We start from the raw sequence: 20,528 nt of genomic DNA on the forward strand, positions 1-20,528 counted from the left end.
GGGTGGAAGATGCCGGTGCATGGGATTTTTTTTTTAAACATGTGGTGACCGTTGCACATTAGCCACCACACGGGCTTGACAGAGCTTGGCCTTTATCCAGTGGCAAGGGTTAACCAGGACGACTGGAGACCTGCTCTGCTGCACGGACCCAGTGCGCACACATATCGCAGTGATATAGATATTTTGATATAGCGCCTTTCACGGCCATCGGATGTCGCAAAGCCCTTTACAGCCAACGAAGTACTTTTTGGAGTGCAGTCACTGTTGTAATGTGGGAAACGCAGCAGCCAATTTGTGCACAGCAAGCTCCCGCATGTTTTTAGTTATGTTAATTGAGGGATATATATTGACCAGGACACTTGGGATCACTCCCCTGCTCTTCTTCGAAATAGCGCCGTGGGATATTTTACGTCCACCTGAGAGAGCAGACGGGGCCTCGGTTTAATGTCTCATCTGAAAGACGGCACCTCTGACAGAGCAGCGCTCCCTCAGTACTGCACTGGGAATGTCAGCCTGGATTTTTTTGGTGCTCAAGTCCCTGGAGTGGGACTCGAACCCACAACCATCTGACTCAGAGGCGAGAGAGAGTGCTGCCCACTGAGTCACGGCTGACATAAGTTATGAACAGTTACGTTACGAATATACGTCAGCAGAAATACACAAGGGGAAGTAATCCAAATGCTTCAGATCCCGCCGGAAATTCACTTCAGCGGTTTGTCTATTTCCTGCAAAAGAGCATTGTACGGGAAATATTTTCTAGCCAAATCTACCCGACGTAAACTTGAGGTCATCAAAAACTCGACTGTCCCGTGTCCTAACTCGCACCAAGTCCCACTCACCCATCACCCACTGTGCTCGCTGACCGACATTGGCTCTCGGATAAGCAACGCCTCGATTTCAAAATTCTCATCCTTGTTTACAAAACCCTCCATGGCCCTCGCCCCCTCCCTATCTCTGTAATCTCCTCCAGCCCCACAACCCCCCGAGATGGCTGCGCTCCTCTAATTCTGCCCCCTTGAGCATCCCTGATTATAATCGCTCCACCATCGGTGGCCGTGCCTTCTGCCACCTCAGACCCTTCCCTCAACCTCTCTGCCTCTTTCCTCCTCAAACTCTCCGCCTCTCTTTCCTCCTTTAAGATGCTCCTTAAAACCTACCTCTTTGACAAAGCTTTTGGTCATCTGCCCTAATTTCTCCTTATGCGGTTCGGTGTCAAAATATGTGTCTTATAAAACTCCTGTGAAGCACCTTGGGACGTTTTACTATGTTAAAGGCGCTATATAAATACAAGCTATTGTTGTTGGCGTGCGTAGCATTCCTACACTTTTGAAAACTCACAAGTGCCACAGACCCCTTGTAACATAACATGAGCATTCTTAACCCTTCCCACCTGGGCTTCACTTAGTCCCAGCTCAATCATCTCCAGCGATCTCTGGATCAGGCAGGTCTTCTCCTCCACCAGGTCCGCTTCCTCGTCTTCATTCAGGCCGTTCAGCGTCTCTTGCAGGTTCTGCAGGATGGCGTTGTTTTCGTTTTTCAGGGCCTCCAGCCCCTGGATGACCTGCTTGGTGCCGGTGATAATCTCGTCCGCACTCAGCTTCTCCTCATTCAACTGCACCATCGTGGACATGACGCTCTGGGTCCTGCGGGCGGCAGGGGAAACAGCCCATTAGCGGGAATTAAATATTCATTGGCACTGACGCAGAGCTCCCCGCGACTGAAAAGAAAACATTTCAGCTTTCCCTAAAGCCTGGTGAATAAAAACACTGCCCACTGCATGGAATCCTGGCCTTTATTGCAAAGGGGATGGAGTATAAAAGCAGGGAAGTCTTGCTACAGCTATACAGGGTATTGGTGAGGCCACACCTGGAATACTGCGTGCAGTTTTGGTTTCCATATTTACAAAAGGATATACTTGCTTTGGAGGCAGTTCAGAGAAGGTTCACTCGGTTGATTCCGGAGATGAGGGGGTTGACTTATGAGGAAAGGTTGAGGAGGTTGGGCCTCTACTCATTGGAATTCAGAACATTAAGAGGTGATCTTTTCGAAACGTATAAGATTTTGAGGGGGGTTGACAAGGTGGATGCAGAGAGGATGTTTCCACTGATGGAGGAGACTAGAACTAGAGGGCATAATCTTAAAATAAAGGGCCGCCCATTTAAAACTGAATTGAGGAGGAATTTCTTCTCTCTGAGGGTTGCAAATCTGTGGAATTCGCTGCCTCAGAGAGCTGTGGAAGCTGGGACATTGAATAAATTTAAAACAGAGATAGACAGTTTCTTAACTGATAAGGGAATAAGGGGGCGGGCAGGGAAGTGGGCCTGAGTCCATGATCGGATCAGGCATTGGTCGTATTAAATGGCGGAGCAGGCTCGAGGGGCCGTATGGCCGACTCCTGCTCCTATTTCTTATGTTCTTATTGCTGGGCCATACAGACTAGAAGGTTCCAGATTTCGTTTAGAAGAATGAGAGGTAATCTTATTGAAAAGGTACAAGATTCTGAGGGGGCTGGACAGGGTTGACGCAAGAGAGGCTGTTTCCCCTCGTGGGGAAATCTAGAACTAGGGGGCATAGTTTCAGAATAAGGGGTCGCCCATTTAGAACTCTGATTTAAATGGGCGAACCCTTATTTTGAAGCTATACCCCCTAGTTCTAGAATCCCCCAAGGAGAAACATTCTCTCAGCATCTACCCCGTCAAGCTCAGAATCTTATATGTTTCAATAAGATCACCTCATTCTTCTAAACTCCAATGAGAATAGGCCCAAACCTGCTCAACCTTTCCTCATAAGACAACCCCTTTATCCCAGGAATTAACCGAGGGAACCTTCTCTGAACGGCCTGCGCGGGACTTCCAGACCAACTGAGGTGCGGCCACACGGCTTAGTGGGAACGATGACGCCAGCCATTTTGTGCATAGCAAGCTCCCGCAAGCTGCAATTACATGAATGGCCAGCCGATCTGTTTTTGGGGTGTTGGAGGGAGCAGTGTTGTCCAGGATATCTGGGCTCTCCGCTCCTACTTGAATAGTGCCTCTAATGTCAACTAAACTACTCTGTTATTTCTGCGGATAAATTATATACATGGGTGATAAGACCAGATTTACAGTCCATCCTTCAGTTCTCCAAAATCGTGTCCCACACAGGCTGCAGTGGTTCAAGAAGGCCCATTACTACCACCTTCTCAGGATCTTATTGAATGGCGGAGCAGGCTCGAGGGGCCAAATGGCCGGCTCCTGCTCCTAATTCTTATGTTCTTATGTAACTAGGAATGGGCAATAAATGCCGGCCTTACCAACATCACCCACATTCGGAGAACAAATTAAAACACAAAGTTTATAAAAAGTTTTCGGGCCCGAACCTGGTCAACGCCAAGGCCTGCCCAAATGAGCACCGAGAGACCGGGCGGTACCGTGGCAGGGAGCTGCCTCCAAAAGATCGGCAAGGACCGCCCGGCGGCAACAAAATGACTCACGCCGTGAATCTGGGCGGCAGCTCCCAATCTCGGCAGCAAATGCAACCTTCGTCAAAGTGCCGCCGAGGATTGAGTTGGGCTCAGGGAGGGGAGCGGGGGGGAAACACATAAAAATAAAAATTTGCACAGAAAAAAAAAAATCACTGGAAAACATTCAGGGGACCACATCCAGGTGAATCGCTGCAGAAAAAAAAAAGTTTACTACCTTTTTTTTTTTGCAGGTCTTCATACTTACCGTTGGGGTTAGACCTGACCCCACGAAGCGGTCCTTTCCCCTGCTGCCGCCGACTCCCGCCCAGAGGAATCTGCCAGCTCGGGCGGGCAGGAGGACACTTACGCGCCTTGCGCACTAGCGGTCATCAGCGGGCGGTTCCCAGCGGTCCTCCTCTCCCACCGGCGGGAGGCCGAGTGAAAACTGGCACCAAGGGGAGACCGCCCAAAAACTCGGCGGCAACCGGCGGTAAGGCCACCAAGTTCAGGCCCTTAAACTCCAAAATCTAGTCCTCCATCATATCATGAGACATACAAGTAGGGAAATTAAAAGGGAAAAAAATTTGCTTTTTAAGGCTTGCTTTCAGGTAGGACACTGGGAAACCAATACCAGCTCCTATTGCCTTGCATCATTCCTTTTGTTATTACAAACATAAGAATTAGGAGCAGGAGTCGGCCATTCGGCCCCTCGAGCCTGCTCCGCCATTCAATGAGATCATGGCTGATCTCCGGCCTCAACTCCACTTTCCCGCCCGATCTCCATATCCCTGATTCCCATAGAGTCCAAAAATCTATCGATCTCAGCCTTGAATATATTCAATAACTCAGCATCCACAGCCCTCTGGGGTAGAGAATTCCAAAGATTCACCACCCTCCGAGTGAATAAATTCCCCCACATCTCAGTCTTAAATGGCCGACCCCTTATCCTGAGACTGTGTGACCCCCTGGTTCTAGACTCTCCAGCCCGAGGGGAAACATCCTCCCTGCATCTACCCTGTCGAGCCCTGTCAGAATCTTGTATGTTTCAATGCGATCACCTCTCATTCTTCTAAAGTGTCAACTGTGGCTCAGTGAGTTAGCAGGCTGTGGTTTTAAGTTCCACTCCAGAGACATGAGCACTAAAATATAAGCTGACACTCCAGTACTGAGGGAGTGCTGCACTGTCGGAGGGGCAGTACTGAGGGAACGCTGCACTGTCGGAGGGGCAGTACTGAGGGAGTGCTGCACTGTCGGAGGGGCAGTACTGAGGGAGTGCTGCACTGTCGGAGGGGCAGTACTGAGGGAGCGCCGCACTGTCGGAGGGGCAGTACTGAGGGAGCGCCGCACTGTCGGAGGGGCGGTACTGAGGGAGCGCCGCACTGTCGGAGGGGCAGTACTGAGGGAGTGCCGCGCTGTCGGAGGTGACGTCTTTCGGATGAGACATTAAACCGAGGCCCCGTCTGCTCTCTCAGGTGGATGTAAAAGATCCCATGGCACTATTTCGGAGAAGAGCAGGGGGAGTTCTCCCCGGTGTCCTGGCCTATATGTACCCCTCAATCAGCATCACTTAAAATAGATTGTCTGGTCATTATCACATGGCTGTTTGTGGAAGCTTGCTGTGCGTAAATTAGCTGTATCGTTTCCTACGTTACAACAGTGACTACACTTCGAAAAGTACTTCATTGTTTGTAAAGTGTTTTGAGACATCCGGTGGCCGTGAAAGGCACTCTATAAATGCTTTCTTTCCAGAGAGTATAGGCCCATTATACTCAAGCTCTCATCGGACAACCCTCTCATCCCAAGTATCAATCTTAATAATTTAAATCCTATCATACACCTTCCCTTTATATTCCACCCCGTCTTTCCCTGTCTCTGCACTTGCTTAAAACCTGTTGCATCTCCAAATGTTCCCAGTTTTGACGAAAGGTCATCGACCTGAAACGTTAACCCTGCTTCTCTCTCTCTCTCGCCATAGATGCTGCCTGACCTGTTGAGTATTTCCAGCATTTTCTGCTTTTGCACAGGGTTACCAGCTGTCCTACGCGAAGCTGCAGAGGCAGAAATCCTGGGGGAAGAGAGGAGAGGGCGGCTTTGGAGCAGTGGGGAAGGAGTAAATAAGGCGGAGAGAAGCAGATGGCTGGGAGGCGGGGCAGAACTACTCGAATTGATTTAGGCAGTGGCACGGTAAACACACTCCTTCTGAATGCGTTTAACAATGTCGCTGGGGAGAGTGACTGAAGAAATTCTTCTCCCACAGCAGGAGATGGGCAACGCATTCAAGATTAAAGCAAAGAATGCATAGAAATCGCTTAAAATTCCACCACCCTGCCTCATTAGCTTTGAGTTTCTTTGTGGTGCTAGTGAGATCGTGCCCCTCCCAGGATATGTGCAGCTCTTTCCAACGTGCTGTAATTACTGATGGATTACACCGCCACACTGTAATGTAAGCTACAGAAGGGTACTGCAAGGTTGTTCAGCAATGGAACTCCCAGCTGCTGTACAGGAGGCATAAACAAACCCTTTCCTGCTCATTCCCCCGCCCCACAGATGTAATCTTATTGAAAGGTATAAGGTTATGAGGGGGCTTGACAGAGTAGATGCAGAGAGGGTGTTTCCCCTCGTGGGGGAATCTAGAACTAAGGGACATCATCTCAGCATAAGGGGTTGCCCATTTAAGACTGAGATGAGGAGGAATTTCCTCTCTCAGAGGGTGGTGAATCTTTGGAATTCTCCGCCCCAGAGAGCTGAGAAGGCTGGGTCATTGACTATAATTAAGGTGGAGATAGACGACGTTATGTATGCAACCCTATGTAACTAGCCTTCTACTGCCACCAGAGGGCGTATCTGTTCAAGGGATCCCAGCATCCCTAGGGAGCACTATATATAAGCATGTCTCCCATGCTGTACCAGCACTCTGGAGTTAGAATGGAGAGACTAAGGTCACACTTACTCAGGTCGACAGTACTCAATCACATTACTTTATTCAGGACAGAACAGACAGATTTTTGAACGATAAGGTGAGTCGAGGGTTATGGGGAGCTGAGACCAAGATCAGATCAGCCATGATCTTATTGAATGGCAGAGTCGGCTCGAGGGGCCAAATGGCCGACTCCTGCTCCTATTCTGACCCAAAACATAATCCTGAAACACCAACAGCCAGGTTTAAATATCAAATGTTCCCCAATTATCAGAATTTAAAAACATGTTCAGCTCAATAAAATAGTCAATTCACTGCCGGAGCTGATCTCCGCGCGGGAAGTACTCTGAAGCACGGTCGTGATGTTTAGCTGCTAATGTGACCGACCGCTTTGATCGAGGTTTATAAGATGATGAAGGGACTGGATTGTGTTCCAGTTGACAGTTTCACTTGGATCTCCTTCATGACAGTTTCACTCGGAACTCCTTCACGGCAAACGAGCCAAAGGTGGGCAGAGGAAATGTTTCAAGGACACCCTCAAGCCTCCCTGATAAAGTGCGACATCCCCACTGACACCTGGGAGTCCCTGGCCAAAGACCGCCCTAAGTGGAGGAAGTGCATCCGGGAGGGCGCTAAGCACCTCGAGTCTCGTCGCCGAGAGCGTGCAGAAATCAAGCGCAGGCAGCGGAAGGAGCGTGCGGCAAACCTGTCCCGCCCACCCTTACCCTCAACGACTCTCTGCCCCAGCTGTGACAGGGACGGTGGCTCTTGTATTGGGCTGTTCAGCCACCTAAGGACTCATTTTAAGAGTGGAAGCAAGTCTTCCTCGATTCTGAGGGGCTGCCTATGATGATGATGATGATGATGATGATGATGTTCCAATTAAATAGGTTAGGGAGGACCAGGGGTCACAGTGTTAAGTTGTACGAGGCCCGATCGAGTTTCGATATCAGGAGGTGGTTCTTGTCCCAGAGAACATTGGTCCTCTGGAACAGGCAGTCGTCTCGTGCGGTGGACGCTGATTCGCTGGATCCCTTCGAGCGAGAGCTGGACCTGTTTCTGGCTGGGGTGGAGCTCACCTCTCACAAAAGGGGAGGGGGAGGGCGGGGGGGCGTATTGCAGGGAATTCAGGGCCAGGGTAATCTCCTGGATTAGTGTCAGCTGTGGCTCAGTGGGCAGCACACACTCGCCTCAGAGTTGGATTATGGGTTCAGGTCCCACTCCAGGGACTTCATTATATAAAAAAAAATCTAGGCTGGCACTTCCAGTGCAGTCCTGAGGGAGTGCTGCACTGTCGGAGGTGCCGTCTTTCAGATGAGACATTAAACCGAAGCCCCGTCTGCTCTCTCAGGTGAACGTAAAAGATCCCATGGCACTACTTCAAAGAAAAGCAGGGGTATCCTGGCCAATATTTATCCCTCAATCAACAGAGCAAATAAAACCAGATTATCTGGTCATTATCACATTGCTGTTTGTGGGAGCTTGCTGTGCGCAAATTGGCTGCAGCGTTTCCCACATTACAACAGTGGCTACTCCAAAAGTACTTCATTGGCTGTAAAGCACAGACGTCCAGTGGTCATGAAAGGCGCTATATAAATTCCAGTCTTTCTTTTTTTAGTTTCAATCGCCTAGATGGGCCAGAGAGGAATTTCCCATATTTTTATGCCTCAAATGGGCATGGAGTTTTTAAATCTCTTTTTCTCACCTCTCCCAAGAGATCACATGGTTTGGGGTGGGGTGTGGAGTGAACATATTAGGATACACAAAGTGTCGCAATTGTTTGGGATAGGCTGGATGGACCAGAGGGTCTTTATTCATCCGTGCTTGTTCGTATGCTCCAAACAGGCAAACTGAGGTCATTATGGCCGGATGTAAACTGTAGTTTGTTGACATGGCATGTACATTTCATCCCCCCAGGCCAACAACTATCTTTCCTGCATCTGTAACCAAGTGTGGCACCTAGACTGAGACACACACGCAATAGATTCAAGAACATAAGAATTAGGAGCAGGAGTCGGCCATTCGGCCCCTTGAGCCTGCTCCGCCATTCAGTGAGATCATGGCTGATCTTGGACCTCAACTCCACTTTCCCGCCCGATCCCCATATCGCTTCGTAACGTACGCACCTGTGAGTATGCTCACAGTTTTGGGTTTTATTGAGTCTTGTGAACATCACGTGACTGGCTAAGCCACTCACAACTAGTTGTAGAGCTGTTGAGTTGGGAGTGGCTTAGCCAGTCACACGATGTTCACAAGACTCAATAAAACCCCAGCCAGTTGGGTTCGGGGCATCTGCGATGAGGCAGGTGGTTGTGAGCCTGGTGGATGAACTGGTAATGTGTAGTGCGATTGTTAAACCTTTGCTAATAAACCAACTCGTTCTTAATAGCAATGTACTGCTATGAATTCTTAAGCAAAGAACCCATAAAGCAAATACATTATACCCTTAATTCCTTTCTGGAAAAGCAAGTTTGTGGCTGTAGGGCGAAAACAGGATTCGGTTTGGCTGCAATTCTCCATTGAATACTGCTGTCAAAGTCTTGTTTCATGCACTTTAGATCTACTGTGTGCTTAAAACGTAGCCTGCAGGCAACATTCTTAACCAGGGGACCAAAATTAGAATGGAAGTGGCAGAGTGTCAAATGCAATCAAACAGGATCTTGCACACAAAAAAATACAAGGTTTGCCAGCCATTAGCATTCGCTGGTACCTTGCACAGGAATCGTAATCTTTTTAAAAAGACAAGGAAGTGGGTGAATGTTTCAACAAAGATAATTAATCGGGTGTCTGTGTTAAAACTGTTCTGCCGATTTGCCTTCATGTTTATTCTTCCCCGCCGTCACATCACGCACTACTTTGTGACCGAGGAGATGATCTCTGCAGCGACATAAACAACGGACTGTACAAATATGGACATCCACATTAGAACAAAAGAATTAGGAGCAGGAATAGGCTATACAGCTCTTCCAGCCTTGCTCCACCATTCAATAAGATCACGGCTGATCTTCGACCTCAACTCCACTTACCCGCCCGATCCACCATGTCCATTTATTCCCTTAGTGCTCAGGCATAAAGAAAAGACTTGGATTTATGTAGCGCCTTTCACGACCACTGGACATCTCAAAGCACTTTACAGCCAATGAAGTACTTTTGGAGTGTAGTCACTGTTGTAATGTTCAAAATGAGGCAGCCAATTTGCGCACAGCAAGCTCCCACAAACAGCAATGTGATAATGACCAGATAATCTGTTTTTGTTGTGTTGATTGAGGGACACTGGGGAGAACTCCCCTACTCGTCTTTGAAACAGTGCTGTAGGATCTTTTACGTCTACCTGAGAGAGCAGTCGGGGCCTTGGTTTTAACGTCTCATCTGAAAGACGGCACCTCCGACAGTGCGGCGCTCCCTCAGTACTGCACTGGGTGTGTCCGCCTAGATTTATATACTCTAGTCGCTGGAGTGGGATTTGAACCCACAACCTTCTGACTCAGAGACTGCCCTGTGTGCTACCCACTAAGCCACGGCTGGCACACTGACACCCGACCTTTGTCACACTGCTCGCCATGTGAGCCAGCTATGGTGGAAGGGAGCGGGTGGGACTGTATGGTGCAGTTCCGGCCTGCAAGACCATCAGCGGGCCGGGGCCATTGCAGGGAGCAGTGTACGGCGGCATACCACTGCAGGGAGCAGCGCGTGCTGCTGCAGGAGGGCGACGGCTGTGAAGCCAGGTCACTGATTGCAGTGCGGGCAGGCACAGCAGGAGGGGCGAAGGAGCGGCAAGAGTCCGTAGAGGGAAGTGACCGGGGCCCAGGAGAGGCCTGAATCTGGGGCCCAGAAGAGGCGAGGGCCCAGGGACAGCACGGGCCCAGCCCACACTGCGATGTGTGCGCGCTCGGTCTGTGCAGCAGAGCTGGTCTCTAGTCGTCCTGGTTAATCCTTGCCACTGGACCAAGACCTCGCTCTGTCAAGCCCCGTGTGGTGGCTGGTGTGCAACGGCCACCCCACGTTAAAAAAATTCACCCACAGGCATCTTCCACCCTTCAGGATGTAGTTCGGGATCTGGAATATTAGGTCCTTCATTGAAATACCTGTGAACTCGTCCCTTTTTGGCGTGGAAGCAAGTCATCCTCGCTTCGAGGGACCGCCTATAACGATGATACGCAGACTCCATCTGACAACAGCTGTGATCACAGCCCCACCTACACTGCCAACTTAACATCCCGAAAGGCAAACAAATCAAATAAGCCTTGTGCATCAGTGAACCGCAGTTAGGGGTCATCCAGAAACAATCGCTCATTTCCGCCACCCCACCCCCCTCCAAGTCTACAGACTACTTTCACATATCGTTTGCCAAAGGGGCTGCTGTAACAACAATATAGTTTAAAAAAAAGAATTCCTCAAATTATCCCGACAGTTAAAACAAAAAAAAGCATAACTTCCCTGACACTGGAAACTTTACTATTCCACAATATAAATGCATGAAACATATTAAAATACTTCAAGTACTTCCTACAATGCATCATCTTCTGAAATACAATGATGTAGGCAAATATGGGGTACAGTAGCATAGTGGTAATGTTATTGAACTAGTAATCCAAGTCGCGGGAGAAATACCACCAGCGATGTCTCTGCAAGACCCTACAAATCCCCTGGGAGGACAGACGCATCAACGTTAGCGTCCTCGACCAGGCCAACATCCCCGGCATTGAAGCACTGACCACACTCGATCAGCTCCGCTGGGCAGGGCCACATTGTTCGCATGCCAGACACGAGACTCCCAAAGCAAGCGCTCGACTCGGAACTCCGACACGGCAAACGAGCCAAAGGTGGGCAGAGGAAACGTTACAGGGACACTCTCAAAGCCTCCCTGATAAAATGCAACATCCCCACCGGCACCTGGGAGTCCCTGGCCAAAGACTGCCCTAAGTGGAGGAAGTGCATCCGGGAGGGCGCTGAGCACCTCGAGTCTCGTCGCCGAGAGCATGCAGAAACCAAGCGCAGGCAGCGGAAGGAGCGTGCGGCAAACCAGTCCCACCCTCCCCTTCCCTCAACCACTGTCTGTCCCACCTGTGACAGGGACTGTGGCTTTCGTATTGGACTGTTCAGCCACCTAAGGACTCATTTTAAGAGTGGAAGCAAGTCTTCCTCGATTCCGAGGGACTGCCGACAGTGATGAGTAATCGCGAGGCCTGGATTAATGATCCAAAGACATGAGTTCAAATCCCACCACGGCAGCTGGGGAATTTAAATTCAGTTAATTAAATAAATCTGGAATTAAAAAGCTCGTGTCTGCAATGGTGAGCATGATTGTGATAAAAACCTATCCGGTTTACTAATGCCCTTTACGGAAGGAAATCTGCCGTCCTTACCCGGTCTGGCCGATATGTGACTCCAGACCCACAGCACTCTGAAATGGCCCAGCGAGACACTCAAGATGGTACCTGATATGTCCTTACTGTACAGTATAATAGCACACGAGGCCCATACTTGCGAGAAGGTCACTCTGTGACCAGTTACCTTTATTACAAAGATCTCAAGTGATGAAGGTGGGTGGAGCTTCCCCTTTTATACCGGCAAGTCCAGGTTAGGAGTGTCTCCCACAAATTCACCACCTAGTGGTCAATGTTCTCACAGTGTACAACTTAGATCAGCTGATACATGGGTTACAATGATAGTTGAATACATGACATCACCTCCTCCCCAAAGTCTTATTGGGATCACAGGTTGAGTCTCTCTGGTGGTTTACGCTCCCTTGTAGAGCGCCTGAGTTGGGGCTCCGGTTGTTGGGCGCTGGCCTGAGTATCTGCTGTTTGTGGTGCCTCAGGCCTGTCCGGACTGCCCACAGTGACTGGGCTCTCCTCCACTTGGTTCCGGTGTTCGGTCACCTGTGGTGGAGTAAACTCTACGTCGTGTTCTTCCTCTGCTTCTTCTATGGGGTTGCTGAACCTCCTTTTAGAATGATCCACGTGTTTGTGGCAGATTTGTCCATTGGTAAGTTTAACTACCAAAGCCCTATTCCCCTCATTGGCAATCACAGCGCCTGCAAGCCATTTGGGCCCTGTGGCGTAATTAAGGACAAAAACAGGGTCATTGACATCAATACATCGCGCCCTCGCATTCCTGTCATGGTAGTCAGATTGTGACTGACGCCTGCTCTCAACAATTTCTTTCATAGTAGGGTGTATAAGGGATAACCTGGTTTTGAGGGTCCTTTTCATTAGCAGCTCTGCGGATGGAACCCGTGAGTGAATGTGGTTGGGATCTATTGGCCAACTGGAGGCGTGATAAGCGGCTTTGTAGGGAACACCCTTGGATTCTGAGCATCCCCTGTTTGATTATCTGCACTGCTCGTTCCGCCTTGAACGGTGCCGTTTTGACATGGTTGATTCCATTGCCTGCCATGAAGTCCTGGAATTCAGAGCTTGTGAAGCACAGGCCATTGTTGCTGACCAAGACATCCGGAAGACCATGGGCGGCGAACATTGCCCGTAGACTTTCTACCGTGGCAGAGGATGTGCTTGAATTTAAAATGGCACACTCAATCCATTTGGAGTAGGCGTCTACTACAACCAAAAACATTTTTCCCATGAAAGGACCTGCGTAATCCACATGGATGCGTGACCATGGCTTGGCGGGCCAGGACCAGAGGCTAAGGGGGGCTTCCCTGGGTGCGTTGCCCAGCTGAGCACACGTGTTGCACCTGCGTTTGCATCTATCCCTGGCCACCAAACGTGTGACCTGACAATTGCCTTCATCATGACAATGAGCGGGTGCTCATTGTGATGTTCTCTGATAAACACCTCTCTGCCCATCTGGGGCATGACTAACCGGTTTCCCCACAGTCGGCAATCGGACTGAATCGAGAGTTCATCCTTGCGCTGATGAAACGGTTTAAATTCCTCAGGGCATGCCCCGTACGTGGCTGCCAAGTGCCCATTCAGGACACATTTCTTAACTAAAGATAGTAGCGGGTCTTTATTCTGACGGGTTGTCACAGGTGAGCCTTCGCTTTCGAAAGCTTCAACAGCCATGACCATCTCAGCATCATGCTCAGTTGCCCCTCAGTGGTGGCTAGTGGGAGCCTGCTGAGTGCATCGGCGCAGTTTTCAGTGCCCGGTCTGTGCCGAATTGTGTAGTCATAGGTGACTAATGTGAGTGCCCACCTCTGTATGCGGGCCGATGCATTCACATTCATGGCCTTGTTGTCGGCCAAAAGGGACGTTAGGGGTTTGTGATCTGACTCCAGCTCAAATTTCCTGCCAAACAGGTACTGGTGCATTTTTTTTTACTGCATGCTAGCGCTTCCTTTTCTACCATCCCATAGCCCCTTTCTGCCTGGAATAGACTTCTGGAGGCATAAGCTACCGGCTGTAACTGACCATTGGCATTCACATGCTGCAACACACACCCGACCCCATAGGACGATGCATCACACATTAAAACAAGTTTCTTACACGGGTCATATAACGTTAATAGTTTGTTGGAGCATAACAAATTGCGTGCTCTATCAAAAGCCCTTTCCTGGCTGTTCCCCCAGACCCAATCACGACCTTTGCATGGAGCATGTGTAGCGGCTCTAACAGCGTGCTCAATTTGGGAAGAAAGTTCCCAAAATATAGTTCAGGAGCCCCAGGAACGAACGCAGCTCCATCATGTTACGGGGTCTGGGTGCTCTTTGGATCGCTTCTGTTTTGGACGCAATAGGTCTGATCCCGTCTGCTGCTACCCTCATCCCCAGGAATTCTACCTCTGGAGCTCGGAAGACGCACTTCGCTTTTTTCAGTCGCAGCCCTACCCGGTCCAGTCTGCGTAGCACCTCCTCCAGGTTGCAGAGGTGTTCTTCAGTATCACAACCCGTGATGAGGATGTCGTCTTGAAAAACCACCATCCCTGGAATCGCTTGAGGAAGCTTTCCATATTTCGTTGAAAGATTGCGGCGGCCGAGCGAATCCCAAACGGACATCTGTTGTACTCAAACAACCCCTGTGTGTCGTGATGGTGGTCAGCTTCTTCGACTCACTCGCCAGCTTGTGGGTCATGTAAGCTGAGGTCAGGTCCAATTTTGAAAAAGTTTGCCACCGGATAGCGTCGCAAAGAAGTCCTCCGCTCTCGGTAGCGGGTACTGGTCTTGGAGTGACACCCAATTGATGGTGGCCTTGTAATCGCCACATATCCTGACCGACTCAACCGCCTTGAGCACCGGCATGATCGGGCTCGCCCAGTCACTGAATTCAACTGGCGAGGTGATGCCTTACCTCAGCAGGCGGTCCAATTCGCCTTCTATCTTTTCCCGCATCATGTACGGCACCGCTCTGGCCTTGTGGTGTACTGGCCTGGCGTCAGGGTTTATGTGAATCACTATCTTGGCCCCCATGAAAGTGCCGATGCCGGGTTGAAATAATGAGTCAAATTTGTCCAGGACCTGTGAGCATGATACTCGCTCCACAGAAGAAATTGCATTGACATCGCCCCATTTCCAGTTCATGACAGCAAGCCAACTCCTCCCCAGTAGTGCGGGACCATCCCCCGGGACAATCCAGAGTGGCAACCTGTTCTCTGAACCTTTGTGGGTCACGACTACCGTGGTGCTGCCTAGCACTGGAATGATCTCTTTTGCATATGTCCGTAGCTGTGCGTCAATCGGCAATAATTTTGGACTCCTGGCCTCAGACACCCACAACTTTTCGAACTGTTTCATGGACTGGCTGGCCCCCGTGTCTAGCTCCATTAATACTGGGATGCCATTGAGGAGCACTTTCATCATTATCGGTGGTGCCCTGGTATATGAACTGTATATGTGCTCCACATGAACTCGCTGAACTTCAGCTTCCAGCGATTTCCGTATTCATTTGGCCTCGTAGGGCTTACATCGGGCCCGTCCTCCTCGTACATCAACCTGGCTGCAGGTTTCCTGCACATACGCGCCAAGTGACCGCCGACGTTGCAGTTTCTGCAGGTATATTGCTGATACCCGCAAGCTCTGGCTGGGTGTTTTCCTCCACACCTCCAGCATGAGCTGGAGGCCTTGTTGTTGGAAACAAAAGGTCCATTACCAGCCGATCATCTATGCATGTCCTTAAGTGCACCATTAACAAGTGTTGATGGCCCCATTACTGGTCGCATTGTCCATTGCGATGGCATGAATCGCCATTCAGCTAGTCATTGTCTCTGTTGAATTTCCCCTTTGGGTTCGACTACATGCTGGGGCATGTCCGATTGCCCTTGTCTGCCTAGAGAACTGTGTGCTGCGTTAACAATGTTGACTCCCTGGTCGTTTGTCGCATTTGAGCCAAGATTTTTGTCATACATCATTCTGGTCTCTTCCTCCCCAGATATAAATGTCTGGGCTATCAGAGCCGCTGCTTCCAAGGTCAAGTCTTTGGTCTCAATCAGTTTCCTGAAAACCCCAGCGTGCCCGATGCCCTCAATAAAAAAGTCTCGCAGCAATTCCGCTCTGCATGCATCTGGGAACTTACATAGGCTCTTCAGTCACCGGAGATCTGCCACGAAGTCTGGAACGCTTTGCCCTTCTCGCCACCGGTGAGTGTAAAACCGGTGTCTCGCCATGTGCATGCTGCTCTCCGGTTTAAGGTGCTCCCCGATCAACTTACTGTGCTCTTCGAATGTCTTGTCCGCCGGCTTCTCTGGCGCTAGAAGGTCCTTCTTCAGGGAGTACGTTCTGGATCCACAAACCGTCAGGAGATGAGCCCTGCGTTTGTCGGCCGAATCCTGTCCCAACCATTCCTGAGTGACAAAACTTTGCTGTCGTCTCTCAATAAAGTCGTCCCAATCATCACCAACACAATACCTCTTTTCTGTGCTGCTAGTGGCCATGCTCGCGTGGTTTAAATCCCAGTTTCTCGTCGCCAATGATATGTCCTTACTCTACAGTATAAATGCACACGAGGCCCATACTTGAGAGAAGGTCACTCTGTGACCAGTTACCTTTATTACCAAGACCTCAAGTGATGAAGGTGGGTGGAGCTTCCCCTTTTATACCGGAAAGTCCAGGTTAGGAGTGTCTCCCACAAGTTCGCCCCCTTGTGGTTAGTGATCTCAAGGTGTACAACTTTGGTCAGCTTATATATCGGTTACAATGATAGTTGAATACATGACAGTACCACCACCTTCTCGACGGCAATTAGGGACGGGCAATAAATGCTGACCTTACAAGTAACACCCTCAACCCATGAACGAATAAAAATAAAATGCAGCAGCCATTTTGTGCCAGCAGTGCCCGACATACAACAGAGAGATAAATGACCAGTTCATCTATTTTTGTTTTTAAAGTGATGTTGGTCGAGGGAGGTAGGTTGGTCAGCATTCTGGAAGAGCTGCAAGCTCAGTGCCACAGGATCTTTAACATCCACGGGAAAAGGCAGATAGACCTTGGTTTCACGTCTGATCTGAAGGACAGGGGCCTCAACAATGCAGCACGCCTCCACTGGGCTTAGATCAGGGGCGCCAAATGAATTTTGTACGGTGGGCCTGATCCACCATCCTACTAATTGGAGTGGGTCACATCCCGCAAAGGTTATCTGGACACACTGGGGTAGGAATTGGTATGCGTTTAGTCTGTTCTTTTGGGCATCAAAGCTTGGCAATGTTTACTGATTTCTGGGCACGAGGCAGCGAGCCCACCCCAGCAGTTCAGAGAAGGTTCACTCGGTTGATTCCGGGGGTGAGGGGGTTGACTTATGAGGAAAGGTTGAGTCGGTTGGGCCTCTACTCATTGGAATTTAGGTGATCTTATCAAAACGTGTAAGATGTTGAGGGGGCTTGACAAGGTGGATGCAGAGAGGATGTTTCCACTGATCGGGGAGACTAGAACTAGGGGACATAATCTTAGAATAAGGGGCCGCCCATTTAGGAATGAGATGAAGAGGAATTTCTTCTCTCAGAGGATTGTAAATCTGTGGAATTCGCTGCCTCAGAGAGCTGTGGAAGCTGGGACATTGAATAAATTTAAGCCAGAGATAGACAGTTTCTTAAACGATAAGGGAATAAGGGGTTATGGGGAGCGAGCAGGGAAGTGGACCCGAATCCATGATCGGATCAGCCATGATCGTATTAAATGGCGGAGCAGGCTCAAGGGGCTGTATGGCCTACTCCTGCTCCTATTTCTTATGTTCTTATGTAGTCCCACTCCCCCGCCCTTTCCCCGTAGCCCTGCAATTTTGTTTCCTGCAGGTACTTATCCAATTCCCTTTTGAAAGGCCCGATTGAGTCTGCCTCCATCATCCTCTCAGGCAGCGCTCAACAGGTCCTAACCACTCGCTGTGCAAAAAAGGTTTGTTTCTCACATTGCCTTTGGTTCTTCTGCCAATCACCTACACCTAATCTGCACTGGCAGCATTGCAGCTGACAAATTGGCCCTTGCTGGTTTTAAAGACATTGATGACAGCCACCTGAAATCAGCGTTGGATCAATTCAAACGTGCGAAGGAGGGACCGCCAGAGGCCGCTGAAGGAACACTGAGGAAAGAGCGCCTCTCCTGGCCCCACTGCTGGCTACTGCAATCGGTCCTCCTGCATTTCCTACCTCCCAGGGCTTAGCAGGGACGCGCCCCTCCAATTCTGGCCTCTTGCGCATCCCCCGATTTTAATCGCTCCACCATTTGCGGCCGTGCCTTCAGCTGCCTGGGCCCCCTAAGCTCTGGAATTCCCTCCCTAAACCTCTCTCCATCTATCTTCCTTAAAGCCTACCTCTTTGACCAAAGTGTTTGGTTATCTGTCCTAATATCCCCGTATGCGGCTTGGTGTCAAATTTTGTTTTGATATATAAAAAAAAAAATCGCTTCTGTGAAAAGCGTCTTGGGACTAAGTTTTACGACGTTAAAGGCGCTATATAAATGCAAGTTGTTAGTGGTGTTGATCCCCGACGGCAGACCAGCTGCCTCTGGATTTGGGACTGGTGCCGGCAGCTTGCCTCTATTATTAAAACAAGGCCTGAGGCCCGATTTCGGATGAGTTGCTGGCAGGCGCTTGTATTACCACCCTACAGGTTGCAGCCTGCAGTTCTTTGAAAATTCCCCTCAAAACGGTTTTGTTGGGCAAATCACAGAGCAGCAGACAGCAGCATTAACCGCATATGGCAAGGATTAACACTGATTGCTGCTTTTTAAACGACGGCGCCAATTCAGAAAATATACCTCGACATACCTAGAGTTTTTAGAAGAATGAGAGGCGATCTCATTGAAACATGCAAAATTCTTACAGGGCTTGACAGGGTAGATGCAGGGAGGATGTTTCCCCCCGGGCTGGGGAGTCTAGAACCAGGGGTCACACAGTCTCAGGATAAGGGGTCAGCCATTTAGGACTGAGATGAGGAGAAACTTCTTCACTCAGAGGGTGGTAAATCTTTGGAGTTCTCTGCTTCAGAGGGCTGTGGAGGCTCAGTCGTTGAGTATAGTCAAGGCTGAGATCGATAGATTTTCGGATATTAACAGAATCAAGGGATATGGGGATTGGGCGGGAAAGTGGAGTTGAGATAGATGATCAGCCATGATCTGATTGAATGGCGGAGCAGGCTCAAGGGGCCGAATGGCCTTGTCCTGCTCCTAATTCATATATGTTCCAAATCAGAAAAAGAGTGATGGTTCTAGACTCCTCAGCCATAGGAAACATCCTCCCTGCATCTACCCAGTCAATCCCTGTAAGAATTTTGTATCTTTCAATGCAGATCTAATTGCAAAGGATCCCCAACATATTTTTATTCCTTCTAGCAAGGTATTCTTTAACATTGTAGTGTGCACACTTCTCCGACGTACAATAACTTTGCTCCTTTATTGCATTGCGAGATTCAGATTATCACCTATTCCAAAAATAATTTACACCTGCGTCTAGTAAGGCAACAACACAGGCGAATTTGACTTTCTAAGCAGGAATGTCATACACAAGAGATAAAACCAAATCCATTCACATTAGATTTTTGAAAAAGATATTCAAATTCACCTCGCTACCATCCCAAACATTAAAAAAAAAAGAATGCATGAAGGAGTGAGATATTAAAGAAAAATTATAAATGTGTTAAGTGCTAAACCTTGGTTCCGTTCGTAGCACTCATGCCCGAGTCAGAAGGTAGTGGGTTCAACTCTGGAGACTGGAGCACATAATCACGGCGGACACTCGCCGTGCAGTGCTGAGGGAGCGCCGCACTGTCGGAGGGGCAGTGCTGAGGGAGCGCCGCACTGTCGGAGGGGCAGTGCTGAGGGAGCGCTGCACTGTCGGAGGGGCAGCGCTGAGGGAGCGCCGCACTGTCGGAGGGGCAGTGCTGAGGGAGCGCCACACTGGCGGAGGGGCAGTGCTGAGGGAGTGCTGCACTGGCGGAGGGGCGTCTTTCACATGAGACGTTAAACCTGGGACGATATTTATCCCTCAATCAACATCACTAAATCAGATTATCTGGTCATTATCATAGTGCTGTTTGTGGGAGCTTGCTGTGCGCAAATTGGCTGCCGTGTTTCCCACATTACAACAGTGACCACACTCCTAAAGTACTTCATTGGCTGTCAAGCGCTTTGGGACGTCGGGTGGTTGTGAAAGCCGCTATATAAATGCAAGTCAGTTTTCTATTCGAAGAAGAGCAGGGGAGTTCTTCCCGGTGTCCCGGGGCCAACTTTTATCCTTCAACTAACATCACTAAACAGATTATCTGGGGTCTTGCTGTGTGTCAATTGGCTGCTGCGTTTCCCACACTACAACAGTGACTATACTTTAAAATATAAAGTGTTTCATTGGCTGTAAAGCGCTTTGGGACGTCCCGAGGTCGTGAAAGGCGCTATATAAATGGAAGTTCTTTCGTTCTTTCCCCCTTGGCGAGCATGTCACAGGTTTGGTATCACAATGCTCACAGTTATTAATGCGTACAGTGCAGTGCAGAAGGCGTGCTGCACTGTCGGAGGTGTCGTCTTTCCAGATGTTAAACCGAAGTCATGTTTGCTCTCTCAAGCGCACGTCAAAGATCCCATGGACACTATTTCAAAGAAAAGCAGAGGGAGCTATCCCCGATGTCCTGGGCCAATACTTATCTCTCAATCCACATCACTAAAAACCGATTAGAAGAACACAAGAACATAACAGGAGCAGGAGTCGGCCATTCGGCCCCTCGAGCCTGCTCTGCCATTCAATGAGATCAAGGCTGATCTGATCTTGGCCTCAGCTCCACTTCCCC

At 49.5% G+C, this 20,528-nt stretch overlaps 1 protein-coding gene across 4 annotated transcripts in view; it reads right to left on the bottom strand.

Annotated features, from left to right (window-relative positions):
- Positions 1–20,528, bottom strand: part of LOC139239150 (kinesin light chain 1-like) — a 151,594-nt gene that overhangs the window by 73,097 nt on the left and 57,969 nt on the right. For all 4 annotated transcript variants that reach the window (XM_070867730.1, XM_070867728.1, XM_070867726.1 and 1 more), the window contains exon 2: positions 1,391–1,643. In XM_070867730.1, the coding sequence (XP_070723831.1) occupies positions 1,391–1,630 (240 nt within the window). In that variant the 5' untranslated portion in view covers positions 1,631–1,643. The remainder of the gene's footprint in view (positions 1–1,390; positions 1,644–20,528) is intronic.

Source organism: Pristiophorus japonicus, chromosome 26 (assembly GCF_044704955.1).
Source record: "Pristiophorus japonicus isolate sPriJap1 chromosome 26, sPriJap1.hap1, whole genome shotgun sequence".
Lineage (NCBI taxonomy): Eukaryota > Metazoa > Chordata > Chondrichthyes > Pristiophoridae > Pristiophorus > Pristiophorus japonicus.